The sequence below is a fragment of the Neovison vison genome, chromosome 5 (genome assembly GCF_020171115.1).
Source record: "Neovison vison isolate M4711 chromosome 5, ASM_NN_V1, whole genome shotgun sequence".
NCBI classification, from domain to species: Eukaryota; Metazoa; Chordata; class Mammalia; order Carnivora; family Mustelidae; genus Neogale; species Neogale vison.
The window spans coordinates 19,393,443-19,420,466 of NC_058095.1; the positions used below are offsets into that span (position 1 = coordinate 19,393,443).

At 50.0% G+C, this 27,024-nt stretch overlaps 2 protein-coding genes across 4 annotated transcripts in view; both read right to left on the reverse strand.

Moving 5' to 3' along the window:
* Positions 1 to 5,930: 5,930 nt before the first annotated feature.
* TMEM106A (transmembrane protein 106A) lies at positions 5,931 to 12,982 on the reverse strand. 2 transcript variants are annotated; one of them, XM_044247828.1, is made up of 9 exons: positions 12,468 to 12,982; positions 11,810 to 11,874; positions 11,434 to 11,657; positions 10,866 to 10,929; positions 10,096 to 10,249; positions 9,431 to 9,571; positions 9,273 to 9,316; positions 8,726 to 8,779; positions 5,931 to 8,353 (listed from the first exon to the last, which is right to left on the reverse strand). In XM_044247828.1, the coding sequence occupies exons 3-9, from the start codon at positions 11,639 to 11,641 to the stop codon at positions 8,233 to 8,235; spliced, it is 786 nt and encodes a 261-aa protein (XP_044103763.1). In that variant the 5' UTR covers positions 11,642 to 11,657; positions 11,810 to 11,874; positions 12,468 to 12,982; the 3' UTR covers positions 5,931 to 8,232. The 2 variants fall into 2 exon arrangements, with proteins under 2 accessions (XP_044103763.1, XP_044103764.1); XM_044247829.1 differs by lacking the exon at positions 11,810 to 11,874.
* Positions 12,983 to 13,150: 168 nt separating this feature from the next.
* The window catches only part of NBR1 (NBR1 autophagy cargo receptor), a 32,671-nt gene continuing 18,797 nt past the window's right edge, over positions 13,151 to 27,024 (reverse strand). For both annotated transcript variants that reach the window (XM_044247840.1, XM_044247839.1), the window contains exons 11-21: positions 25,878 to 26,037; positions 25,493 to 25,783; positions 24,631 to 24,780; positions 24,089 to 24,164; positions 23,355 to 23,465; positions 22,959 to 23,123; positions 20,679 to 21,099; positions 19,567 to 19,661; positions 18,841 to 18,898; positions 17,879 to 17,987; positions 13,151 to 14,915 (exon numbers count right to left, since the gene is read on the reverse strand). In XM_044247840.1, the coding sequence (XP_044103775.1) occupies positions 14,742 to 14,915; positions 17,879 to 17,987; positions 18,841 to 18,898; positions 19,567 to 19,661; positions 20,679 to 21,099; positions 22,959 to 23,123; positions 23,355 to 23,465; positions 24,089 to 24,164; positions 24,631 to 24,780; positions 25,493 to 25,783; positions 25,878 to 26,037 (1,810 nt within the window). In that variant the 3' untranslated portion in view covers positions 13,151 to 14,741. The remainder of the gene's footprint in view (positions 14,916 to 17,878; positions 17,988 to 18,840; positions 18,899 to 19,566; positions 19,662 to 20,678; positions 21,100 to 22,958; positions 23,124 to 23,354; positions 23,466 to 24,088; positions 24,165 to 24,630; positions 24,781 to 25,492; positions 25,784 to 25,877; positions 26,038 to 27,024) is intronic.

Below are 27,024 nucleotides of genomic sequence, written 5' to 3' on the forward strand. Positions count from 1 at the left end.
CACTTTAGTTGAACTGTGCATGCCTAGCATGTCAGCATGTTAGTGCATACATTTTATATTAAAAAAAAATCAGTAAACTCCACTCATAGGAGGAGATCTTACTATTATAATGAGCTAAAGGGAACTTCAGGACAACTCAGGGAAGCTTCTTCTCAGGTCATCAGCTCCATTCCAGCACAGTGTTTGAAACTGTGGCTGGCTGTGACGGCCTTTTTCACCCATGCCCTTCCCCTGCCCCCAGACCCAAAGCTGGACTCAGGCCCTCCTGCTTCTAGAAAGATTGTTATCTGTGGGTAAGGGCATGTGGGTGTAGGAGGGACCCTAGCAGTCAATAGCCCACCTGGAAGCCTTCCTGGATTGCAGGAAATGACCCCCTCCCCTGGCTCTTCCACCCACGGGGGATGAGAATCAGGTAGGAGAATAACAGATATCAGCCTGCCGCCGGATAATTTTCTGCTTTGTCTTATACATTTCTCACCCATTAGTCCACTTGGTTCTGAAGTCAGTCCTGTGAAGGAGGTAAGAAGTAATACCCTTCCCATTCTGCAGGCAAGGACACTGAGGCCCAGAGAGGTTAAGTGGGGTCTCCAGGGATGAGGCAGAACCAAGGCTTGTGCCCAGCTTCGTAAATCCCCAGGCAAATTAGCCACCCTGCCTTCACAGGGGCTCAGACCCGAGTGAGCGTCCATTGCAGTTTATATTTTCTTAACACTTGTCTCAGTACAGCAAGAGGAGATGGAGGACTGGGGGATGGTAACTCCAGAGAACTTCGGCGGGGGAGGTTGGGGAGGGTAGGCAGAGGGCCAGATGAGGATACTGGGATCCTGGGAAGGGCAGGAGAAAGAAATCGGAGAGAAAAGCCAGTTGACCTGGAAATTGTCACTGGGGGTCCATGGAAACTCAAAGCTCCGTTGCAAAGGTGTCTTCTACCTTTTTTTTATTTTATTTTATTTTATTTTATTTTATTTATTTGAGAGAGAGAGACAGTGAGAGAGAATGAGCGAGGAGAAGGTCAGAGAGCGAAGCAGACTCCCCATGGAGCTGGGAGCCTGATGTGGGACTCGATCCAGGGACTCCAGGATCATGCCCTGAGCCGAAGGCAGTCGTCCAACCAACTGCGCCACCCAGGAGTCCCAGGTGTCTTCTACCTTAACAGGGCCTTGGAGAGAAATGTAGTTCACAGACATTCCCTAGGCAACTTAGGAAGACCACCTCCCTCCTCCCATTGTGAGGTGGTTCTGGGTACAGGCAGTGGGGTAGGGTGGGAGGAAACAGAGGCAGTGGGGGCAGTGACCTGGGCTCTGCCTGCCCCCACCCCCTTCTGACGCCTTTGGTCGCCCCTACCATCATGGGCAGTGCTTACCACTGGGAGGCCCGGCGTAGGCAGATGGCTTTGGACCGGAGGAGGTGGCTGATGGTCAAGCACCAGCGGCAGCAGCAGGAACAGCAGGAACAGCAGGAACAGGAGGAACAACTGGAACGGCAGGAGCAACAGGTGCAGGAGAGGGTCCGGGTTCATCAGGGTCCTTCCCAGGGGTGAGGGTGGGGCTAGAGGGGAGTGGGGAGGGAAAGACCGATGTCTAGGAAGCTATTATTTGGCCAATGTACTTTTTAAGATTTTATTTATTTGACAGAGATCACAAGTAGGCAGGGTGGCAGACAGAGAGAGAGGGGGAAGCAGGCTCCCCGCTGAGCAGAGAACCCAATGCAGGGCTCGATCCCAGGACCCTGGGATCATGACCTGAGCCAAAGGCAGAGGCTTTAACCCACTGAGCCACCCAGGTGTCCTGGTCGATGTATTTTGCTAGGAGTAGAAAGAAAGTCAAGTTCCTTCAACATTCTCTTGGATGGACTGTGTGTGTCTGTGTGTGTGTGTATTGTGGTAATTCAACTTTGCTGTTGTACTAGGCTGAGGCCTAGTGTGGGATCCAGGGACGTTCAGGCCTGAGAGATTTTATTTATTTATTTATTTTTATTTTTAAGGACTTTATTTATTTGACGGTGAGAGAGAGAGAGAACCAACAGGGGAAGTGGCAGACAGAGGGAGAGGAAGAAGCAAGCTCCCTGCCCAGCAGGGACCCTGGGATCATGACCTGAGTGGAAGGCAGATGCTCAATGACTAAGCCACTCTGGCACCCTGGCCTGAGAGATTTTAAGGCTGCCCTGTCCAGTAGGGTGGCTACCAGCCTGTGTGCTGTTGAGCCTTGAGACGGGGCTAGTGAGACTGAGGAACTGAATTTAAAATTGTATAGAGATTTAATTAATTTAAATCTAAATTAAAAAAAATACTCTTTATGTATTAGAAAACTCTGAAGTATGTTTAGAACAACTTGGATATGTAAATCTTTTTCAACTGTAAATGAATGAAATCTAAATCTAAAGCAATTATTATTATTATGTTAAGATTTTATTTATTGGGGCGCCTGGGTGGCTCAGTGGGTTAAGGCCTCTGCCTTCGGCTCGGGTCATGATCCCAGGGGCCTGGGATCGAGCCCCACATCGGGCTCTCTGCTCAGCAGGGAGCCTGCTTCCCCCTCTCTCTGACTGCCTCTCTGTCTAGGTGTAATCTCTGTCTGTCAAATAAATAAATAAAATCTTAAAAAAAAAGATTTTATTTATTTATTTGACAGAGAGAGGCACGGTGAGAGGTGAGAGAGGAAACAGAGGCAGGGTGAGTGTGAAAGGGAGAAGCAGTCTTCCCGCCCCATGCAGAGCTCAATTCCAGGACCCTGGGATCATGACCTAAGCTGAAGGTAGACATTTAGCGACTGAGCCACCCCTGTGCCCCTAAAGCAATTATTTTTGATCAAAATGTAGAGTCCAAATTCAGATGTGCTATTATATATAAAATACATGCTGTATTTTGCAGACTTAGTACAAAAACACAGAATGTAACATATCTCACTCATATTTTCATATTGATTATATGTTTTGGAGGTATTGGGTTAACTAAAATATATTAAAATCAGTTTTACCTGTTTTCTTCCTGCTTTTTCATGTGGCTACTAGATTTGTAAATTACTTGTTGCTTGCCTTATATTTCTCTTGGACAGTGCTGTTTCAAAGTGTTTGCAAGAACATATCCTTTATTCTCCTCTTACTGCTCCCAAGGTAGGAGGTAGGTGCCCGGAGACTGTTGTTTCCTGGTCCAGGGGCTGTACCGGGGGCACTGTCACTAGAAGAAACAGGTCTTGGATGTTGTGTGGGTGAAGGGAGATAGCCCAGCCTTCAAGTCCAGGGAACAGAGACTTTCACACCACCTCTGTCTCTCCACTGATCGCTTGCCTTGCTCCCTGCAGTGTCTCTGGCAGATGGGTGCCTGGGTAGGGAGGGAGGAGGATGCCACTTGTGGGGGGCTTCTTGCCAGGAACTGAAGAAACTCCAAGAGAAGAAAGGCCAATCTGAGAAAAAAACCCAGTCCCCTCGGGGGTCGCGACAGGAACAGCAGCCACCACCACCACGGAGGCCACCAGGAGCGCAACCACAGCTGCAGGCGCCCCCTGCCCAACCGCAGCCTTGCCGACCGCAGGTCCCGGAGCAGACACAGACCCCATGTGCTGGGCCGTCACAGCCATCGCAGCCACCGCAGCCGCCGCAGCAAGGCAACAAATGCCCAAGACCCTCTTACTCAGTGCACCTCTGAGCATGCTCTGACCCAAAAGCCAGGTCCCTAGCTTGGCTCAATAGGGACCCATCAAGCTGGAGGGCAATCCAACTTTAACAGATTCCCAGGAGGAACAAAACCCCCTCAAGGCCCTAGAAAGTAAGATGCCTGGGAGGGCAGGTGGTGAGAACTCTCTGCTCCCACCCCCAGCCCTATAACCCAGAGTCCACATCCATCCTCCCACTGTCTCTGATACCCTCTCGGGGCATCCTTGGCTTTTACTTGGGGGCCACTCCCCCTGGAGAAGTTTGCTTCACTCCAGGGGTGCAAAGGAGGCTGCTGACTTTTGCAGGGGGCAGCAGCCCCTCCTCTGAGACGAGGGTGTCAGAGGGAGTGAGGGTGGCCGTAACAAGAGACTTACCCAGCCCTGCCAAGTCTGGAACAGGGAAGGACAGTGCAGGGTTCCCGGTTGTGAATTTTCAGGGTAGGCTCCGTTGGTGCCTTGCCTTAGGTGGGGGCTGCCGCCTGGGCCCCAGACACATAGTAGAATCCAGCTCTGCCGCATTCCATTTTCAGAAACTCTCAGATGCATGATGTTGTGCTTTCTTTCACCGTCAGGTTTCAAGAAGTCATTCCAGTCAAATCCAGATAAATACGCAGAGCACTCACGATTCACGGTGAGACAGTGTGAAAGGCGGGTCGACTCTGGCTGCGTGTGTAAGTGTGTGCGGAATCTAGGGGGGCTTCCTTGGTGGGAGGGGCTACAGTTATTTGTATTTTATGAAGTCAGTTATGTAAAGCCTTTATATGGCAATTATATGGTCACTGCTGGATGGCCCATTCCTTCATTTGTTGCCTTCCCAAAAAATGTGGAGGAGGACCTGTCGCTCAGCACTCGGCAGGAAAGGAGGGCTTGAAGAAAGACAGGACGGGGGCCAGAGAAGCAAACCAGAGGGGCTGTTTTAAGTGCCAGCTGGGGCAGAGGCAGCTGGAGCAGGAGGAGGGCAGGACATAAAGTCAGAGGTGGGAGTCTCGGGATCGCCACTCCCCGGCTGCGGGATCGCATCTCTGGGCCTCGAGGGCCCGTCCATAAACTGACAGTGGTAACACCACTTCCTTGACAGACGTGTCAGGACCACTGAATGTGGCAACTGGAAGAGAAGGCATCACAAGCCCTTAGCTTTGAACCTGGCTCAATCCAGGCCTTCAAATCCGGGGTGGTCACCCTTGATGAGGACGTGACACAGTACAAGCTTTGGAAAGATGGTTTCTCTGACACAGGTGCCAAGGATGAGAGAGTCCCATGCTAGCCCTGTTAGGGTGGGTGAGGACTGGGGTGCTTCATTTTATATTTATTCCTCTGGCCTCAAAAGGGCCGGTACGATGTTCTGGAACAGCAGGCCCAGAAATGGCTAACTAACCCGGTTTGCCTCCCGTCTCTCCCTCTTCTCAGTCGACGAATTACATGCAGCAGTGGTGATCCAGAGACAGACCCTCAACCCCACTGGCGATCAGCAAAAAAACCAGATGACCGCTTTCTCACCCCCTCCCCGCCCCCAGCATCTCCACTCCAAAAGTCACCCCCTCCTGATTCACTCTAGAAGAGGAGGCTAGCTGGGCATAAAATGTGATTGATTTCCTCTTGAAAAGAATCAATAGATTGGTCAGCTCTGTGAGACTGGGAGGAAGTGAGGGGAGAATGAGAACCCGGGAAGTGGTTGTGGGTCGAGAAGGAAGGAGGTGATTCCTTGCTTCTGTAGGCAAAGCCAATGGGAGAACTTGGTCTTGACCACCCCAAGTCTATAGCTCCATTGCTGGCTCTTTTTTTTTTTTTTTTTAAGATTTTTATTTATTTGACAGACCGAGATCACAAGTAGGCAGAGAGGCAGGCAGGGAGAGAGAGGAGGAAGCAGACTCCCTGCAGAGCAGAGAGGCTGTTGCAGGGCTCTATCCCAGGACCCTGGAACCATGACCTGAGCCAAAGGCAGAGGCTTTAACCCACTGAGCCACCCAGGTGCCCGGCCTTTTTTTTTTTTTTTTTTAAAGATCATTGCTGGCTCTTCTTTAGCAAGGACAGGTCTGTTGGGGGCTTCAAAGCTTTTATTTATTTGAGAGAGAGCGAGAACATGTGTGTGCTCGAGGGAGTGGTGGGAGGAGCAGAGGGAGAGGGACAGGCAGACTCCCTTTTCTTTTTTTTAAAGATTTTATTTATTTGACAGAGATCACAAGTAGGCAGAGAGGCAGGCAGAGAGAGAGGAGGAAGCAGGCTCCCTGCTGAGCACAGAACCCAATGCGGGGTTCGATCCCAGGACCCTGAGCCCATGACCTGAGCTGAAGGCAGAGGATTTAACCCACTGAGCCACCCAGGCGCCCTGACAAGCAGACTCCTTGCTGAGCACAGGGCCGGACACAGGGCCCCATCTGGCAACCCTGGCTCAAGCCAAAATCACGAGTCAAGTCGGATGCTTAACCGACTGAGGCCCCCAGGCACCCCCTTGTTGGGGGCTCTAGGTTTAGGCCTCTCACTGGAAGCATCACCCCTCCCCACTGGCAGATGCTTACTGAGAAGAGGAGTTGCATCACACCAGAGCAGGCCTGGAGCTGGACTGGAGGTGGCAGGCAGGGCCCCCCCGAAGTCCAGTGTAATGCCTGGCCCATAGCGGGCACCGAGCTGTGGCATGGATGACGGGACGCAGGGCTAGAAAGAGCTCAGAGGAAAGGCGGACTGTCCCCTTAAACACAAGACACCTCATCTTGGGAAGGGGAGGCAGACTGGCCCACAAAAACCCCACAGGCCTCTTCCTTCCTCCACCTCAGCCCTTCCCGGAAGCAGTCAGCCTTCACCCCCTCACCACTTCCTGAAGCTGACACCTGGGGTCTCTCCCACAGCCTGTCCCCTTTTCCATCTGGCGCTGATGAGGGGATGCCTGGGCCTTTCACGGAAGCCTACACAGGCTGAAGGGGCCCCTCAGTGCAGCATTTCCTGAGGGGAGCAGCTGGGGGACCTGGGGTAGGGCACAGAACAGGAATATTAAAGTAGGGAGGGAACTTAAGAGACATGAGCTTGGCACCCACTCAGACACCCCCAAACAGCTCAGCAGTGTTGCCCAGGTCCAGCTCTCCTCCCAGCTCACAGGAGGCTTTTTGTTTACTCTTTAACATTGTGTAGTTCATTGAATACAATATAAATCCTTTACATTTGGCAACTGACACTCAGCAGAAACTCCAGGCTGGCCTTTCCGGACTTTTGTGCTCCTGCCAGCCTCTTCCTGACTCTACTCAGGCACGAACACGGGGAGACAGGACAACCTCCTTCCTTCCTGTTGTCCCCGCAGCCAGCTAGCCAGGTGCTGTCCCCACTGCCTCCTCTCCACCCATCCAACTTGGCATTCAGCTTTCCCCACCACCTAATTCATCTCCAGGCCTGAGAGAAACCACAGCTGCCTTTAGCAAGCAATTACCATTCCTGCTCAGTGCCTCCAGCTGGAGCCCAGTGGGAGCCCAGTTAGCTGGGACTTCCCTTCTTCATCTGAGTGACAGCAAAGAGAGGTTAAGACCAGCCCCTCCTGATGTGCAGTTCCAGCCTGCCCATGCCCGAAGGAAAGCAGAGGCCTCTGGGAGCAAAGGATGGGCCTTGGAACTAACCTGGGGAGGCCATAGAGCCCAGCAGCTTGTGGCCGAATCCTGACAGCTTGACCTCTGCAAGCTATCGCAGAGTGGCAGCGGGGGACATCAGCTGACTGACCTGGGTCCAGGGTTGTGGGCCGACCACCAGCCAGAAGCCTAACTTCAATAAATGCCTTCCCAAGTGACTCTGGCTTCATCTGCTTTTTTTTTTCCTGGAGAGACGGAGTGGGTGCCAGATGCCTCCCTCTCCTCCCCTACTATGTTTGCTCCTGCTGTGATGGGAATAATAAAACGATTTTCTGGCGAGAAGCTATAGCCAGAGAAAAGCTCTGTCTTCCTAGGAAGGGGGACAGCCTTTAACCGGGGAGGCCAGGGAGCTGCAGGCCCTTAGCCAACCTTGCCATTGGGGCATAAGTTCCCAGGAGAGAAATCGACCAGCCCCACCCCTTTGTCACGTGACCAAAGCCAGAAGGAACGAGACCGCACGGACATCCGCACGGACATCCCTCAAGTCACCCTCCCATCATTGGGTGGGGAACCTGAAAAAGATCCATGTTTTAAAAGCCAGATAAAATTAAAGATTTCTCCCTTCAGGCAGGAGGAAGGCCAGCCCCAGGGGAGCGAGGCAACCAAGGTTCTCAGCACAGAGAGCAGATGCCACTCCAAACACCTCAAGGCTGTCTCAGGTCAGACTCTTCTCAAGACAGACACAGGGGAAAGCCTGGCACTGGCTCCTAGAAGAACCAGACTTCTTTTCTGGTGGAAGTCAGAGGACGTGAGTGACGTGCATCTGTGCGTGTGTGTGCGCGCGCGCGCGTGTGTGTGTGTATGTAAAGTTAACTTCCACATAGAGCTTCCTGTGGTTGAGGGGGTGTGTGTGGTGGGGGGAGGTAGAATAAAGCAGAGCTTTTCCTTTGGCAAAGTCACTATAGTCCTTCCCTGGGTTCTGGGAGATACAGCCCAGGCTGGCAGGGGCCTGGAGTGTGGGACCAGCAGGCAGGTCACGGCGGATGAGGCACCAGCAAGTGGGGCACTGAGGAGTTTCCCCGGCAGTCCACGTACTCATAGTTCTGGAAGACTAGCTGCTCTGAATGGCTCAGGTAGGAACAGGTCAGGGTGCCCCTGGAGAGGAAGCAGGCTTTGTTGCTGTGTCTGGTGGTGGAGGGGCAGGAGGAGAAGAGGAAGCTCTGGCCCTGCTCTGCTGTCCGGGGTGGGGGGATCCCTCAAACAACCCCCCTTCCTTCTGCTCCCTGCTCTGCCAACGCACCTGGGACAGCTGTCCCACCTGTGATCCAGATAGCTCGGTGGCTGGCACACCGACGGCTTATAAGCAAGGCGGGGTCTAGGGAAGGGGCGGGGGCATCTGCCTTCCCAAGAGCCAGCAAAGATCATGGAGTTAGCTTTGGAGGGCCTCTCCCACAAGGTGAGTAGAGCGCAGCTCTGCTGGGGTCAGAAGGAGGCGAGGGGGACACCCGGGCTCTAAGCCCTACTTACTGGATGTGCAAAAGCACGTGGTGGACTTTGATTTTCATCCAGGAACAGATTTTGCTGAGAGAGAAAGAACACGTGACCATGTTTCACACTGAGCAGCCCGGCAGCTTGGAGGAGACCTGCAGGTCGGTTCCAGGCTCCGGGCCTCTTTTCCATCAGGGGCCCCAAATGCCATGCCTACTCTTTCTCCCTCTAAGGTGAGCATGTCACCCTTGCTGCAATGTCATTCCTCCAAGCCCCGTAGGCTTGGCCCCGGTGTGTGCTAGCTCCTCCCTCAGCAGAAAACAAGACATTCATGCTTCTTAGTGATTTAGGCTGAAGAGTCCAAGGTCACCTATTGTAAGAATTAACTAAATTCTGGCCTGTTTTCATTCCAACCTAAGGCCAAACAGGCAGAGGGATGGGGATCCTGAATCCCTTGCAGATTCCAATCTTGGCCACGAGAGTGAAGGCCAAATGCTGGCTGCAGAGAAGGAAATCTGGTAGGGATGAAGACTGGGTTTCCAACCAGGGACAGAGGCTAAGGGAGAAGAGATCAAGGGATACTTACTATGTGTTTTCATCCCAGATTTTGTTGGCCACTGCATAAAACATCTGTCAACCAAATGGGCACAGGGTGAACCCCAACCCCAGCTGCCCCTTCTGATCCCCACATGTGTCCGCACCCCTGTGGGGAGGGCTGGCCCCGGGACGGGCTTGGGGGGTCACCTGTTCACTGGCCAAAGGACCGATGTGGAGGAGGAGGCTATTGGTAACCTGCCCCACCACGAGGGACAGGTGCAGAACCTCGATGGTCAGCTGGGTCACCGTAATGGGGTAGTAGTTGCTATTGGAGATGTTTAAGATATTCTGAGGAGGAAGACAAGGGGAAGGGAAGTGGGAAGGTGACCATCCTTGAAAAGGAGAAGTCAAGTAGCTTCCTTATCCCTGCCTGCCCCCCACCCCCTGCCTGACTGAGCCCCACTCCCACTACGGGCCTCAGCTGCCGAAGCCCAGCGTCAGGAGCCCCTTGGCGTGGCTCTTAATGGCGAAGGGGTCACCGTAAGACATGAAGTTGGCCCAAAACCCAGGCTCATCCTGCAAGGCTTCTCTCCGTTCTGCTCCACCCAGAGTGTCTCAGGCATGCCCTCCACACCCTGTGTTTTATTTCTCTTGCCCTGAGTCTTCCCCCCTCGGGGTGTACAGTCCTAATTCTGCACGTTCTGCTATGGGGCTCATGGTTGCACCTGCTTCCCCCCCAGGCTTCGACACCCTCTGGCTGCCACACAGGACCCCTGGCTACCTGAGCCCGGAATGGCAACGCCTGACAAGGACCGCAGAGAAGAGCGGCTGGCAAGGTGGCGTGGGGCTCAGGGGTGCGGGCGCCCACCCACCGTTATGTTGAGGTGGATGTCACCCTCGTCAAAGGCCACCGTGGAGGAGTTGAGGCCCGCGGGCTGGACGGCGATGGACCGGGGAAACAGGAAAAAGACGATAAGGGAGGAGATCACGAGGCAGATGAGGACGGCCAGGAACACGAAAAGCTTCCTGTGGGAAAGAAAGCAGGATCCGGGGTAGAGGAGGGGACAAGTCTGAACGCCACAGACCCTTGGGCAGAGAGAGACTCTCCTCTCCCTCGACCACTGAGCACCTTGGGAAGAAGGGGCAGGGATTCATGTCCAAGAGACCCATGACAATGAAGGTCACACCCCCTTCCCGCGACACTCGGGGCCGCCTCCGAGGCTGTGCAGTACCTCAGAACAGGAAGCAGCTCATTTTCCATCTCAGCCAGAGAGAACAAGCAGGTCTGAGCTGCCACAGAGAGGGAAGCTCACAGGAAAAATAACTTCCCTGTATGAACCGCAGCCTGGGCCGTTTGCTCCCTCCCGAAAGACCTCGAAGAGTCAAGAGATCCTCCCTCTTTCCACAAGGGAGCCGTGCTTCTTGGAAGCACTGAAGCTCCCAACAGCAGGTGGCCTCAGGTAGCACCTGCTGTGGCCCAGACTTCTTAAACCAGGAAAAGCCCTGGAAGCTGAGGTAGTATATATGAACTCAGTGAGGCTTCCCATGGAGAAGAATCGCAGCGGGGAGGCAGACTGAGGGAGACAGAGAACAGACCCCAGGGGTGACAGCTTGTGGAGCTAAGGTGAGAAAAGGGGCTTACGTGCGCCTGGGCTTCAGCCTCTGGTCCCCATAGGGGATGAGGGCCACTAGCTGCTTCTCTAGCTCTGTGGAGAGAAAGAGGGTAAGAGAGAGAGAGGGTTAAGAAGTGTGCATGACGAATGTTTCCTGTGCCAGCCTCCCAGAAGCAACCCCTTCACCCCACCGAGTGGGGTTAGAAGCATGCCACCTCTGCCCCAGAGCAGGACTGGGACCACTGGGCAGATGACAGCAGCTCAACTTTGTCAGCTCCGGAATGGAAGTGAGATTTTCATTACCAAGTGTGAATTTCTGGAAGGCACCGGCAAATGAGAGAAGTCTAGCTTCTCTGAAGAGATCATTTGTAACTTCGTGAATCCTAAGGCACAGTGTTGCTAAAGGAGCAGGGAGGCTGGAGACGCCTGGGGAGACCATCAGGGCAGGAGGGGTGGGGTGTCTCTGCAGCCAGTGCAGGGCTAGGGAACATCTCGCTGGCCTCCCTGCAGCTGGGGGACCAAGCCCCAATTTGAGGAGGCTCAGAGGGGCCTGATCAGCTGGAACCCAGGCTCTTTCCAAAGCCTTGGGCCACTCACCTTTCGGGATCTCCCCGCTGCCCTGACAGGTGGGACAAGTCACAAAGCTGGCACGGGCAGCCCCTTCACAAGGCGCTCGGGAACAGAAGGATTTGCTGCTTCGGGTGCTGAAGTAGCTGGTAGCATTGCTGCCAGTGGCCGGGCTGGGGGGCAGGATCAATCTGTTCTCCTCCCGAGAGCCCAAATGGGAGAATGTCTCACCCATCATTCAGGGGGAGTTTTCACTAAGGAGAAAAGAACAGAATTCACTGCTAAGCTTGTTAGCACGGACACGGGATGTCACTCTGGTTTTGGGTTCTCAAGGTTGGCAAGGAACACCACCCCAAATTCAGTAAGCTCCAGCCCAAGAAGTTAGGATATGGAAAACCGCAGTTACACGGGATTCTGGGATCAGACATTTCAGTGTATTTCCTTTCATTACTGCAGGGGAGCTCAATCTGCCTGTAAGAGGGAAGAGAAAAGAAAAGCAGAAGTTATTTCCCTAGAAGGGACTTCCAGAAGTGAATGGCGGAGCACTTTATTTTCTGGGAAAGTTGCTGAGCTGTCAGTTGCTTCAGGGGAAGGAAGTGGACAGGGCTGGTGGGCGGTGGGGGGATGCCGCAGTCCAGAGTCCCTTCACCCTCTGCGACAAGAGGACTCTGAAGAGGTGTCCAGGACACACGGGCAGAAATGCCTGCGATCTCCCAGCCTGGGAGTGGAAGGAGGGCTTCCATTCCTGAGCCCCGGCAGGTGCTGGCCGAATAGGAAGGCAGGGATTCTTTGAAACAAGGGAAAGGCGGCTAGGCTGGTCACAGGTGTGCCTAAGAACCTTAAAAAAGCCCTGCCAGGGAGCAGAAATCTCTTCCTCACTGCTTTCTGTGGGGTAGGAAAGAAATGCCTGGGGAAGGGTGGGAGCAATGGTCAAGGTCCATCCTACACTAAGGAATGCTAAAGGCTAAAAATCCAGATTTTCCCCCCAAAGGGTCAGGAGTAGTAGCAGAATGAGAGGGCAAGGTGAGCCACACCTTGTTGGGCCAAAATCAAGGGTGCCTCACCTGGTTCAGGTCTGGGATCCAAGGCTCCTGTCAGTTAAGAGTGAGATTTCTGGAATGTGTCTTTCAGGAGAAAGGCTGGCTTGTAGGGCAGGGTGACCGGAGGGACAACGGGCTGGAGCTGGCCAGGCTTCTGGCCCCCATTCCACTGAGTCTTGGGGGAGCGAATATGCAGCGTTGGAGAAGGGTGGGGGGTAGCGACCTCAGCCTACCCGGAGGAGCTAGGCTGCTTCCAGCCCTACTCCCGGGCTCGGCCAGGGTCCGGAGTGGGAGAGTAGTCGCTCCGCAGAAGCTAGGATTTCACTGATGGAGAATTTCAAGTCCTTCCGGACACCCCGAGGCCGTTAGTCGAGGCTGTTAAACCCGCGAGTGCCTACATGAGGCTACAAGGGACTGAAGGTCCCTCGGCCCTTGCCTCCCAAGGGGAAAGAAAGGAAAATCTGCGGGGCGCCTTACCCCAACCCCGGGCGGCAGCAGGACTTAAACGGCTGCAGGCAGAATCGAAAGTGCGCGAGGCGCCCTACGCTTTCACTCGGTGCGGGGGGGAGGCCCCGCCCCAGCTCCTCCAGGTCCGCCCCTCCCAGGGGCCCGCCCCCTCTCGAGACAAGGCGAGGGAAGAGCTCATCTCCTCACAGACCACCCCACCGCCCCGCCGCTGCTTCCGCAAGCACCAGCTACTCCAGGCAGGGCTTTCAAAGAATCTTTATTTGACCATTCTTGAAGCGGTTACATACAAGTACAATCGGACGGACGGCTGGACCTCAGGGTCCTCCTGGACCCCTGCAATAACGATTCAGGAGGTCAGAACAGGTCCCGCCCCAAATCAACCCAATTAATTACACACATCCTGCCGCTCGGCCTCTACCCAGAAACCCGAATAAAAACGTTTTAAATAATGAACAGCCCGGTTGGCTCGCAGTCTGAATCTCGGTTTATTTAATAGCGGTCAAGAAGTATACTGTAAATAAACATCATGATGACTAATGATTAATTAACATCATCATTCATTATAAATACCAACCAGGTTAAATAATACTAGTTTACTATCCTTCCCCCTTTTGGATGAGGGTTAAGAGTCTTCTTTTTCTGGAAGTCATTTTCATGAATAATAGCTTTTAGTGTTGTTTTTTTTTGTTACCTTTTCCTTCACCCATTGTACCCAAGACTCCTTTCTGTAAATAGAATGAAGACCTGGGGCCCTGGCAGCAAGCTTTCCCCTTCCTTCTGGGGTTAACTCAAAAATTTTTCAGTTTGTTCCCTGAAACAAACTTTTTGTTTGCAAAAGTCTCCCCTGTGCTAGGCTCGCTCAGGCTAGATACCTTTGAGCAGATTTCAAACATTCAAGAAGCCATCAGCATTTCCTATTTGCCTGCCCCTGAACTGACTTGACTACATAGAGCTCGGAGCCTGCCTTTCACTTTCCACCTTTCAACTGTTAACATCTACCTTGACCTTAAGAAAAAAAGGTAACCATTATTTTTTTTCCTTTTAATAAAAGTTTTTCCCTTCTCTACAGTATTAGCAAAATATTTCACACTATCTACTTAAATTTGTTCCCTTAAATAAAGAAAAGTGTATGCAAAATGACTACAGTAAACACTGCTAACAGGTGCTGGTGGGTTAACGAGCACATTCCCTCCTCCTTTCACTGAAGTACGGGGACCCACAAGGTGATCTTCCTGAATGTACCAGTGGGGTCTCTAGAAAACAACAGTGCTGATCACTAAGTCTTGCAGGGAATTGACTTTGCCCTTGAACAAAGCTGGAGTAACAAGATTTCTCTGGGGCTCTGGGTGTCATTTCAATACCACACAGATAACGAGGCTTGGGGTGGGCTAGAAAAATTGTTAAGAATTCTTGAAAACAACTTCCGAGGTTAGGTTAATTTCTTTTAAAAACTGACAACAGATATCCCCATAGAAACATCCACATTTAACCAAAGGAAAATACTCAACTTTGATACAAGCAGAAAGAAAAACGGTTCTATAGGAAGTTCAAGTTACGCTCTTCAGATGCACTACAATGGAGACCGGAGCTTTATACAGATCAACTGAAAAACCGTTTTCCTACAATTCATCTGATGTCTCTGCTTCAGTTCTGGTCTTTGATTTGCTCCCCAAAATACTGTAATGCAGGTACTGTCTTGATAATTCAATAATGGGCTCTATAGATTCATCAGATTAAAAAATAAGCCAGGGCTTTCTCCCCTATGCCTCCAAGGACAGAATAAAGATCATCTCTGAGCAGCAGGCTAATGATTTAATACGAGGGCCCTCCTCAGTAGCGGTGGCTGTACCAGTCATTGTTGTTGACCTGAAGCAGTTCCGTCACAACCTGCAGGATGTTGTAATTGTGTTTCTTCAGCAGCCTGAGGTTCAGCTGCCGGTCACAGAATCCCATTTCGAAGAGATGGGCCATCAGGGCTGCTGTCTGATCTTCAGAAACTATTGGCTGTATAGAGTCCAGAAAAGCAGAACAATGTTTTCGGTATCACGTATGTGCCTTGTCAATTGTTACTATCTTGTAAATCATACCAATCTTTCCAAGATCTGTTTAAAATATTAGGGAATTCAACACAAGGGTGGGTCCACTCCTGTCCACCTGCCACCATCGCGCACCACCTGAGGGAGGGCTGGGAAGGCCCCCCTCTGGATTCCCCGTGTTTGTACCCGGAACTGGGCAACTCAGGAACCGTCCTTTGGCCCGATAAAGGAAAAGATGTAAGCAAGTACTGGAAATACTGTGAAGATAGAGCTAACTGTGCTGATGGGGCCAGTGGAGGCAGGGGCAGAGACGCCACCGGGAGAGCGGGGTCAGCTACGCAAAGGAGCTAAACAAGAAACTGTTTGTGGGGCGCCTGGGTGGCTCAGTGGGTTAAGCCGCTGCCTTGGGCTCAGGTTATGATCTCAAGGTCCTGGGATCGAGTCCCGCATCGGGCTCTCTGCTCAGCAGGGAGCCTGCTTCCCTTCCTCTCTCTCTGTCAAATAAATAAATAAAATCTTTAAAAAAAAAAAAAAAAAGAAACTGTTTGTGAAATGACATCTTGGGCGACCTTCTTGGCATTCCACCCCCCCCCCCTTTTTTTAAAGATCAGAAGCAATCCATGAAAGAGGGAGCTAACACTCCTTTACCTCCCTCTTTAAAGCCAAGCCCTGTCGTGGACACAGAACCTTCCTAAATCCTACCATTTAGGATTACCATTTTTTTTTTTTTTAAATTAACAGATAGTGTATTACTAGTTTCAGGGGTAGAGTTCAGCAATTCATCAGTTGCATATCACACCCAATGCTCATTCCATCACGTGCCCTCCTTAGTGCCCATCACCCAGTTACCCCAGCCCCGCCCCTCCCCTCCATCAACCCTCAGTTTGTTCCCTAGAGTTAAGAGTCTCTTATAATTTGTCTCCTTCTCTGTTTTCGTCCTATTTTAGTTTTCCTTCCCTTCCCCTATGCTCCTCTGTTTTGTTTCTTAAATTCCACATATGAATGAAATCATATGGTATTTGTCTTTCTCGGACTTTCTTCGCTTGGCATAATATACCCTCTAGCTCCAACCACGTTGCTGCAAACGGCAAGATTTCCTTCCTGGATTACTCTCTTACCAATTACTTACCGTCCTACCAATTAATTCTCTTGTGTAGGAAACAGATACAAAATACCTCGTTTGGAAGGGTTGTTGAGAGGATTAGGACAAGAGTGTGTATACCTATTGAACACAGTCTCTGGCATTTCTCTCTATACCTAACTCCACTGTTCCCTTCTTCCCTCTTATTTCAGAATAAACTATCATCCTCCTTTCTAGAATCATCCCTCCACACATCCTTTTGCTTGCTATTTTGTGATTTCTCATCACCTCAGAAATCTCCTTCTGTGTATCACCTCTAGACTGTTAACCTCCTTTGCTACTGGCTCGGTCAAGTGTAGAAACACCAATCTCGCTCTGCCTTCTGCGGCCCAGCTTTCGCTCTTTCCCTCTGTGCTCCAGCTATTGGAGAATGAGGCATACTCCAAGGCCTCTCCACCTGCTCCCTGTTCTCTGGGGCCTCTGGCCCTTCCTCCCCATTCAAGTTCCCTTCCCTGAGCTCCATCCAGCACATTCTCCTCCTACTTCTCAGGCCCCTGGGCAGGGCCCTTCTTTTCTGGATTTTTTTTTTTTTTTTTAAGATTTTATTTATTTGACAGAGAGAGACACAGTGAGAGAGGGAACACAAGCGAAGGAGTGGGAGAGGAAGAAGCAGGCTTCTGGCGGCGTAGGAGTAGATGCAGGACTCGATCCCAGGACCCTGGGATCATGACCTGAGCCGAAGGCAGATGCTTAACAACTGAGCCATGCAGGAGCCCCTCTTTCTTGGATTCTTAAAGGCTCCATCTTGCTTTTATACCCTTTCTTCCTGGAAACTCTCACTGAATCACATGGTTTCTGCTGGAATGTGTATATACAGGGGACTTGACCACCAGGCCAAATCACTCCTCTGAGCCACAGGAACATGCCCAGCTGCACTGTGGGTAACGTGCCTCCAACTCCACACCATCCAAAATGGACCTAATTTTCTTCTCCTCCTGCCCAAATATATCCTCCTTCTTGGATATCTCATCTTAGTGAATGATACTATCTGTCCAAAGCCAGAAACTCAGGATTCCTCGACTTCCTTCTAGCCTCTTAATCATGGTCTCCCAAGTTCTGCCATTTCTCTTTCTCTTCTACCCTTATTTTCCATCTACACATGGGTTCTCAAATGGATTTCTTTAGGGCTCCCCCAACCTCCACATGGTAATGGAATTACCTTTCTAGGCACAAATCTGATGTTAATCATTTTCCTAAGGCCCATTCACTGCCCCTCCCTCCAACAGAAGTCTTAAAGTAACACCTAAACCACTCAACACAGCACGCCCACCTACATAAATTGGGCTTTTCTCTTTTTACTTTTCCCAGCCCAAATTCACCTTGCCGGCTCACGTTTCCAACTCTTTTTACTGGCTAGTCTCTGTCACAATGCTCTTTCTATTCCCCTTTCCTGGCACATACTTATTTTGTCCTTAAGAACTGAGCTCAGGCGCCATCTACCAGGAAGCCTTCTTTGGCCCCACAGAGGGGCCCACAGCAGGGGTGGCCGAGGTGTTCCACCCAAGAACACTGGCGCAGGATCTTACACTAACTATGTACCTTACTTGTGTCCCACTGTCTTTTGAGCAAGGACTGGTGTCTTCCTCACCTTGTAACACGTACTTGCAAGAGTTCCCCACATGTAACAGGTCCTCAAACATTAGGTCTTTTTCCTTTCTTCCCTTAAGTAACTTGGCTAAAGTCCTATAGCTAGAAAGTGCCAGAATGCCATACTACTTTCCAGTCCAGGCAGGGAGCATCATTTTCCCAGTGATTTGGCTTCGGTCGAAGAAAAGGAAACATACACTGACCTGGGCAGTGACTGGTGGCCCAGCAAACAAGGCCTTGTATGCAGAAGCAGCAACAGACAAAGCCCCCTTCACGAGTCCTCCGGCAATGCTGCTCCCGTGGTGGTGGTGCCTGGGGAGGAAAACCAAATTATCTCCCTAAAAAACACAAACCATTAGCTTCCTACAAGCTAATCTGGGCTCTAATCCTTGAAAGAAAATTGATTTCCCTGAGGAAAAAAGTCAGATGTAAAAAAGAGAATGTGATCATTTTCCTATTAGTTTTATGGCTAAAATCTTGGTTTGATGTAGAGTCCAGCTCTACTGCTGCAAGGTTAAGGGGCATGCAGAAAAGACACTCCTCTTTCTGTAGAACACTGGCTTTCTGTCCCAACTGACTATTATGTGGTCAAGGGCAAAAAAAGGGTATTTAGCAGTCTGTCTGCTTAATTATCATCTCAGAGGACACACCTCCAAAGGAAATGTAATTTTCTGGACACCGTAGGGAGGAATCCACCTTGCCACGGATCTGAGATGACTGGAAGCAAAGAGGCAGGCATGTTTAAGAAACTACTATGAAGACACACCGTGGGCTTAGCCTTCCTGCTTTCTTTGGTACTAAGGTGAGATAAATTTGAAAGTACTGGTCTGGACTGTGAACTTTTTTTTTTTTAAGATTTTATTTTTCAAGTTATCTCTACACCCAATGTGGGGCCGAGCTCACAACCCCGAGATCAAGAGTCATACGCTATACGGGCTAAGCCAGCCAGGTACCCCTGGAATGTGAACACTCTTAAAACGTAACTGTAGCCCTCTGTTCAGTGTTGTTCACAAGCTTCAGGAAAAGAAAGAACAAGAAGTAATGATGGTTCTCCTTCTCTGCCCTCTGGAGGCACACGGTTTGAGAAGCTTGTGCAAGCAGAAGCAATACTAGTATATATATAGCCACCTGCTTCTGAAGAAGAGGCTGCGCAAGGTCCAGTTACCTTGAGTGGTCAGAGCTCTTCTGTCTGCTGTTTACAAGTCCTGATGAGCCTCTGGGCTCTAAAAGCAAAAGAGCTATAGGTTAGATGTGGCATCCACAAGTGCCTAGTGTTTCTTAACTCATAGTGGGGCGAGTTTTGAGAGGCAAGCAGCAATCTGATCACAGCTTTTATTTATTTAAAATATTTGGGAAATTTTGCAGATGGTTTTAAGTGATAAGGAGGAACTGCCCAGAATGCAGTGCAAGGTAACTGTTCATTGATTCCAAAAAACTAAGTCCATAAAGCTATCATACCAATTTATTTATTAGTTTTTAAGTACATTTAGTTTTTTTTTTTTTTTTTTTTTAAATTAAGAGTGGGAAGTGACTTTGAAGGTCTACTAACAACTTTAAGGTGCTAAAAAAACAGCCCCGCAGGTTTTATGACTGTGCTGAACCGCTTCACGGTCACACAGTGAGGAAAGGGGCAGCTGGGCCTGGAACCTAGACTGGTCTAGCTCCAAACCCTGTGTTCTTGCCACTGCAGCACAATGCCTGCCTCTGTGAGGTCTCACTTAATAAATATGAAGCTAGAGAATAGAAAAGAATGTGAGGGAGGGCCACAGAAAAAGAGATGGGCAGGTTTCCGAATAATGCCACGAATCATGAAGACAGAGTGCCTATTTATGCCTGGTTTCATCAGAAAGGAGCACAGAAAAAGACATGAAGCTCAGGCTCTGGTCGTTACCTCCTCTGATCTGATCGGGGACTGAAGAAACTTCTGGTATGGTAACTGGTAAATCCAATCCTGGGGAACCATCCAGCTGTGTACAAGGAGGGCTCCTTTCAGAAAGACAATATCGAAAGTCAGTGGAAAAGGCACCTATGGGAACGCTGGAGACACAGTACACATAGCACAGCTGTGGCGGATTCTCTACAAAGGCTTCCCTTTTCTGACCCAGATCTCATGTCTGAATGCAGGGATCAGGTAGGAAGGGCTCATTCTACCTGTGGTTCTCCTCCTTAGCCACACTCAAACTAGAAAGCCCAGCTTGAGTCAGGTCACTCCCTGCTCCATTAAATGGTCCTGCTAAAGGGAAATGTCTAGCTGCCCGAGAGAGTGGCCTAAATCCTAGTCAAGGCTCCATCCTCTGCCATACCATGAGAGAACAGTGACACACACAGATCAGATGATGAAAAATAACTGTTCTCTGGTTTTAGAATGTATTTTTTTCATAGTAGGTTAAGCTTTCTCTTGTACTTTGGGTTAACATAAGAATGAATCTTGGTGTCTTTACCCATGCTTCAACAGAGCAAGGGGGCATTCAGCTACATTTGTGTTTAAAAAATGGCTCTCTTCAGGGCGCCTGGGTGGCTCAGTGGGTTAAGCCGCTGCCTTCGGCTCAGGTCATGGTCTCAGGGACCTGGGATCGAGTCCCACATCGGGCTCTCTGCTCAGCAGGGGGCCTGCTTCTCTGCCTACTTGTGATCTCTGTCAAATAAATAAATAAAATCTTAAAACAAAACAAAACAAAAAACTGGCTCTCTTCGACCCTGGGTTTTGGCAGCAAAAGCAAAAAATCAAACCAAACAAGAAACTGGCTCTCAATGATCAAAACAGAAGTAGACAGACTACGCTCAGATAATTAAAAACAAGCACAGCTTTAAATTCAGAATCCACAAATTCTGGGAAATACAACTTTTATTCATCTAAATTCAGACTTTCCTATGGGAAAAAGTCTCCTCCTGTGCTCACAAAAAACAAACAACAACAACAACAAAACAGGTTTTGAGATGGAACTGTTTCCTCCCTATTCCACTTGTGAACAACAGCCTGGCTGAGCGGGGTGCGGATGGTACCTGGACAGCTGGGTCGGAGGCCCCACCACCTCTGGTGTGAGGGGCACTGTATCCAGAGTCTGTGAGGTCATGAGGATGTCACTGATGCTCTGCTCCTGCAGCTGGTTCTCCCCTCCAGTGAGTCTCTCCCCCGCCTCAACCCCAGGTTCGCCTTCAGCCCCTCGCTCCAGGCCCGGCTGTGAGAGCGCAGAGCTGTACATGGAGTCACCCAGGGGGCGACTAGTGTCAAAGCACTCAGGCAGGATGATGATGTAATCCTCTGAAGAAGTAGAGGACTGACTCTGAACTTCATCTTTGAGCTCGTCCTCCTCTTCCTCCTCCTCGTCCTCCTCTTCCTCCTCCACAACAGCTTCTTTGGCGCTATGGACAGTCTCCTCCTGCTCATCTCCAAGTGGTCCTTCTTCAGGGGAGGGAAATTTCACTGAAGGATGGAAGCAGTTCATTTTAAGCTATAAGCTAAAAGCAGCTCCCAGTACTACCCTTACCTGATAAAGCCTTGAGCCAGAGGAGGGGGATGCCCAGAGGGAAAGGGCTGCCGCTAGAACCATTAATGGCCACATTCTAAGTCTGAAGCCCAGGCAAAGCCAGAAGAACTGAAGCTCATGAGGTAAAGAGAAACACCAAGGCTTCTGAGAAGTGCCATGAATTTTTTTTCTTTAAAGATTTTATTTATTTATTTGACAGAGAGACACACAGCGAGAGAGGGAACACAAGCAGGGGGAACGGGAGAGGGAGAATCAGGCTTCCCGCGGAGCAGGGAGCATGACACGGGGCTGGATCCCAGGACCCTGAGATCATGACCTGAGCCGAAGGGAGATGCTTAATGACTGAACCACCCAGGCGCCCCGGAGCACCATGAATCTTAAAGACAAATCAAAACTGATATATTAGCTAATGGTGCTACAGCAACAGAAAATGTCAGGTGGTAAGTACTGCATATGCCTACTTTCCTCTGCTAAGTAATGAACAGTCATGGCAGAAAACTGGGAAAACAAGGATGAGGAGAAAAAAAAAAAACCCTATAATTCTATCAGAGATAACTGCTGCAAACATATTTTTGCTATGCATTTGTACCTAAGTCTGTGGGGGGAAGGGGAAGTGAGTGTGTATCTTGAAACAAGAGTGAGACAAACTATATTTAAAAGCATAGGCCAGGGGCACCTGGGTGGCTCATCGGGTTAAAGCCTCTGCCCTTGGCTCTGGTCATGATCCCAGGATCCTGGGATCGAGCCCCACATGGGGCTCTCTGCTCGGCAGGGAGCCTGCTTCCTCCTCTCTCTCTCTGCCTGTCTCTCTGCTTACTTGTGAGCTCTGTCAAATAAATAAATAAAATCTTAAAAAAAAAAAAAGCATTGGCCAAATTTCATTAAAATAAACAAAAGAAATTTTTCCGTATTATTTTGATGCACGAGAATTTGAAGTTTTGGATAGTTCTTGAAATACATAGTATGGTCGCTACCTATCCAGTATCTATACGTTTCTGTTACAAAAGAAATTGATTACAGCAGGATTTAACCTTGGGAAATTAATTGGTACTCCTGCTTCTGCCCACTATTTCCTAGACTGTGTCACTGGAGAAAGGACACAACTCAGCTGCCAGTGGAGGTGTCTGCTGAAGAGCTCGGTCAGCTTATAGGAAGACTCCTCAGTGTAGACTCCAGGCAGCTGGATGCCAAGGGGCTGCTGTGCCTGAGTCATGCAGCTGTAATTCTGCCCCCGAGAAAGGGTGAAAAGGGGCTATGGTGGCTGCCTTGCATCCGAGGCTATAATTAAGAGTTGGGTAGGGAAGCCTGGGTGGCTCAGTCGTTAAACCTCTGTCTTCGGCTCAGGTCATGATCCCAGGATTCTGGGATCGAGCCCTGCAACGGGCTCCCTGCTTCTCCCTCTCCCACTGCCCCTGCTTGTGTTCCTCTAAAAAAAAAAAAAAAATCTAAAAGATTCGGGTAGAGTATGTGGGGTCTAAAAAAAACCACCAGGGGCGCCTGGGTGGCTCAGAGGGTTAAGCCTCTGCCTTCTGCTCAGGTCATGATCTCAGGGTCCTGGGATTGAGCCCCACATCGGGCTCTCTGCTCAGCAGGGAGCCTGCATCTCCCTCTCTCTGCCTACTTGTGATTTCTGTCAAATAAAGAAATAAAATCTTAAAAAAAAAAAAAAAAAGGAAAAAAAAAAAAGAAACCACCAACCGCCACTCTCAGTAAGAGGAGCCCTTTTCCCCCCTCAGGTCTGGCAGTCACAATTCACACACTGCCCTGCTAGCTGGGGGACCTCAGGGACACTCACTGTGCACAGACTTCTGTCTGCAAGGTGGGTTGTGATCCGGGGCAGCGTCCAAGGTAAGGGATCGGATTACGGTCTCACACACGAATTGGGTCCCACTCAGGTCAACTTCTGCTTCTTCCACTGAGGCACTGTTCTGAGCCTTCCTCTTCAATGAGGCTGTGGAATCTGAAAGACATGAACCCTGCCTGTTGCTGTTGAGGGGCTTCCTAAAGCCACATACCCGTGAGGATTCCACGCCAAGAACAGCCGCTATCAGGCCCATGGGAAGGTGAGGAGACTTCAGAAAACGGAGAAGCTACAGACATCCCACGAACATGCTAATGTAAGTATAGGAAGGAGTATGGTGTAATACAGGAGGGGACAACGCAAACACCAGACAAATAATGAACCCCTTACCAGGAAGCACTTTAAATCCCGCCCCTTCGCTCTCTTCCTGTATCTGCCCCAAGCCTGGCTTCTCTATTAAAGGATTGTCATGCGGCAGAGGAGACATGCAGGGGGTCATATCTGGAGAATGAAAAAAGAAGAACCATCAACCAAAAAAAAAAGCAACACATCATTAACGGTCAGTGTCTAGAAGCAATAGCTCACAGGCTTCTTGCCTCCTGCAGGGCTGAAATAAACCTAGGTAGGCTTTAAGGCCTGTTACAAAGAATTCCTCCAGACCATGAGGTGTGCAAGTACCTCAGATCAATGAAAAGGATCACAGTCGTCTGGCCTGAGAAACCATGGCTAAGACACAGAACCAGGAACATAAAGGATAAACATTTAGAGAAAAATGGAGAAGGACCCCCATCCCCCTGCTTTCAAAGATTTTAAGTAAGCCCTACATGAACATGAGGCTCAAACTCATAACCCCAGGACCAAGAGCCATATGAACGAGCCAGCCAGGCTTCTCAAGGGTCCCTTTACGGCACAGAAGCCTTGCACAAACATGTATTGTTGACTCTGACAGACAATAGGAAAAAGGAGGAAAATGGACCCACGGGTGCAGTTTTAATGTCATACTGTAGGAGAAATCTTTGCCGTGCAGTTCCTCAGAAGAAGATTCTCACTACCAGGGTCTAGGGTGTGACACTTTTGTTGTCTTATTAATAAATTGAATGACCTGGGTGGAATGACATTCTTACCCACGGGAGTATTGTGGGGCACTCTCTCCAACTCTTGGACAATGTTTATATCCAACAGCTCAAAAGACAGCAGGTCCTGAGGACAAAAAGGGCAATGTTAGGTGACTTGCAGCGGATGCTGGAGCCAGGTTTTGTCTCGAGGGGACCTGCGCAGGCCACAGAGCTCCACACCTTCCTGGACTCTGTTCAAATTCATGCCGCCCCTCAATCAGGTGAAATCAAGAAGAGTGAAGCGGGAACCAGATGTCCAAATAACCAAGCGGCAGGAAAGAGAGAAAAGGCAGTGGGGGTGAAAGTGAATCCGAAAAGCAGAAACGCAGAGGCAACTAAAGGGAAGCTGTGGGGAAGCCCAAGAGTGAGTTTCCGATGCAGAGAAGAAACATTTAGAGATCTGCTTCCACTACTGATCTTCCTTGCTACTGTGGGCAGGCAGATCTCTGACTCTCTGAGCACTGTCTGTCCCTATACCACCTTCTCGTCAACGGGGTAAGGACTCCCCACTGCCTTCTGTCCCTAGCCTCCCAAAGTGCTCAGTCTTCTACCTGGGCAGTCAGAAGGTCCACGGATGGGATGTAGAGCTCCCTCTCGTTAGCAACATTTTTTGTCTTCTGTGGAATGGAGGTTCCTGTCCCTTTGGTCTGCTTAGTTGCTTCATCAAGCTGAATTTCTTCTTTAGCCAGAAGAAAAGTCTCCTATACAGAAAAACCATCAGGACAAAGGGTTTTAGGCACTCAAATGAACAGAAGGTCAACTGACAGCTGCCTCCCTAAATATCGAAACACTGCTGCACGTCTATGTGTTTTAAAACTTGTTTCGAGATCATTTTAGACTTACAGATTAGTTGCAAAAAAACCCACAGTGTTCACTTATTACCCCCTTCACCCTGCTTCCTTTAATGACAAGTTAGAGTAACCATAGTAACAACTGTCAAAAGGATGACGTTAACTTTGGTTAACTGAATCTAAGCAGTAAAATGCTCTAAAAACAGTACTCTACCATCTGGGGGTGGGTGGGGAAGGGGGACAGTGCCCCACTAATGAAGGGAAATATCTTTAAAAAAAACAAAAACAAAAAACCTATACCAACTGAAAACAAGGGCAAGACTTCATTAGCATTTAGGGAACACAGGCATGGAAAGTTTAGGAGAGGTGATCGTTAAGGAGCAAAGCCATCGGTCTTGCCGTTCAACAGGCCAGGGAGGCCTGTCTTCCCACAGATAGCAGAGAGGCTGGCCAAACATCACTATGAAGAGATAAAAAAGCACTGAGGGATGCCTGCACCAAGATCCTAAGGACATGCCAGCAAAGCCTGAGGAATGGGCCCAGTACAAGCACACTGGTGTGAGGGGGAGAAGCGGCCAGTCTGCGCAGGCTGCTGCAGCGTGACTCCCCTTCCAGCGCTCACCTCTTGCTGGCAGGTGAGCTCATCAGCTTTGCTTGAGTGAATCATGCCCTTTTCAATGTTTTCAGGGCCCTCTGTGGAGGGGAAAGGATCCACTATGATACTGCACCAGACCCGAGGCCCGAACTGCTGTCCTTTGTGAGAAAGACGCCAATGGGAAGTATACGTTCCCTCCAAGGCTGGAGCGATGAACTCCACCGACACAACCCCCACATGGCCGGCCTTCAGGCAGGGAACCAAAACATCCTTCTTTTCTGTAGAAGCCAAAGTTAGGTTTCCCCACATGAACTTAAGCTGAAAAGAACAGGGACAAGAGAAAGCAAGCTTGTCAGCTGAGCACTGTCACTTTAGGTCACCCCAGCTTCAGTCCGTGGGGGAGAAAAAATACCTTTGTGTCTCCACTCCACTTGACATTTCCTGTATTTTTCATCCTCCAGTGCTTGATAAACTTGGTTCCTGGCTGAAGGTGAGTCCCATCGGGCAAATTCTCATCCACAAATGCTGCACTGAGGGTCGGCATAACTGGGGCACAGGGCTGCAAAGGGAGCCTGAACAGAAAATTCAGAGAGTCACTTGTTTTGGGTACAATGGCTTCTGAATATCTAACACATGATTCAAGAGGCTGAGAGTAACTTTTTTTTTTTTTTTAAAGATTATTTGTTTATTTGTCAGAGAGAGCAAGCAAGCAGAAGCAGAGAGCAGCAGGCATAAGAGGCAGAGGAGAAGCAGGCTCCATGCTGAGCAGAGAGCCTGATGTGGGACTCTATCCCAGAACCCTGGGATCATGACCTGAGCCGAAGGCAAATGCTTAACCAACTTAGCCACCCAGGCGTCCCTGAGAGTGACTCTTAACGTACTAATGCATTTGCCTCAAAAATAATACTGATAGGGGGTACCTGGGTGGCTCAGTGGTTTAAGACTCTGCCTTTGGCTCAGGTCATGATCTCAAAGTCCCTGCTTTCCCCTCTCTCTCTGTCTGCCTCTCTGCCTACTTGTGATCTCTCTCTGTCAAATAAATAAATAAAATCTTAACAACAACAACAACAACAAAAAATACTAACAGGAGGCACCTGGGCAGCTCAGTCAGTGGAGCACATGACTCTTTATCTAGGAGTTAAGTTTGAGTCCGACATTGGGGGTACAGACTACTTAAAAATCATAAAAAAAAAATACTAATAACATTTTTGGAAGAACAAGACAGAGGGGTGCCTGAGTGGCTCAGCTGGTTGGGCGTCCAACTCTTGATTTCAGCTTAGGTCATCTCAGGGTTGTGGGATGGAGCCCCGCGCTGAGCTCCATGCTCAGTGTGGAGTCTGCTGGAGATTCTCTCCCTCCATCCCACCCCCACGACTCTCTCTCTCAAATAAACAAATAAAATCAATTTTGTTTATCTGAGAGAGAAACAGTGTGCAAGAATGCACGAGTGGGTGGATGAGGGGAGGCAGACAGAGAGGGAGAAACAGACACCACACTGAGCACAAAGCCCGAGGGGGCTCCATCCTAGGACCCCAAGATCATGACCTGAGTTAAAGTCA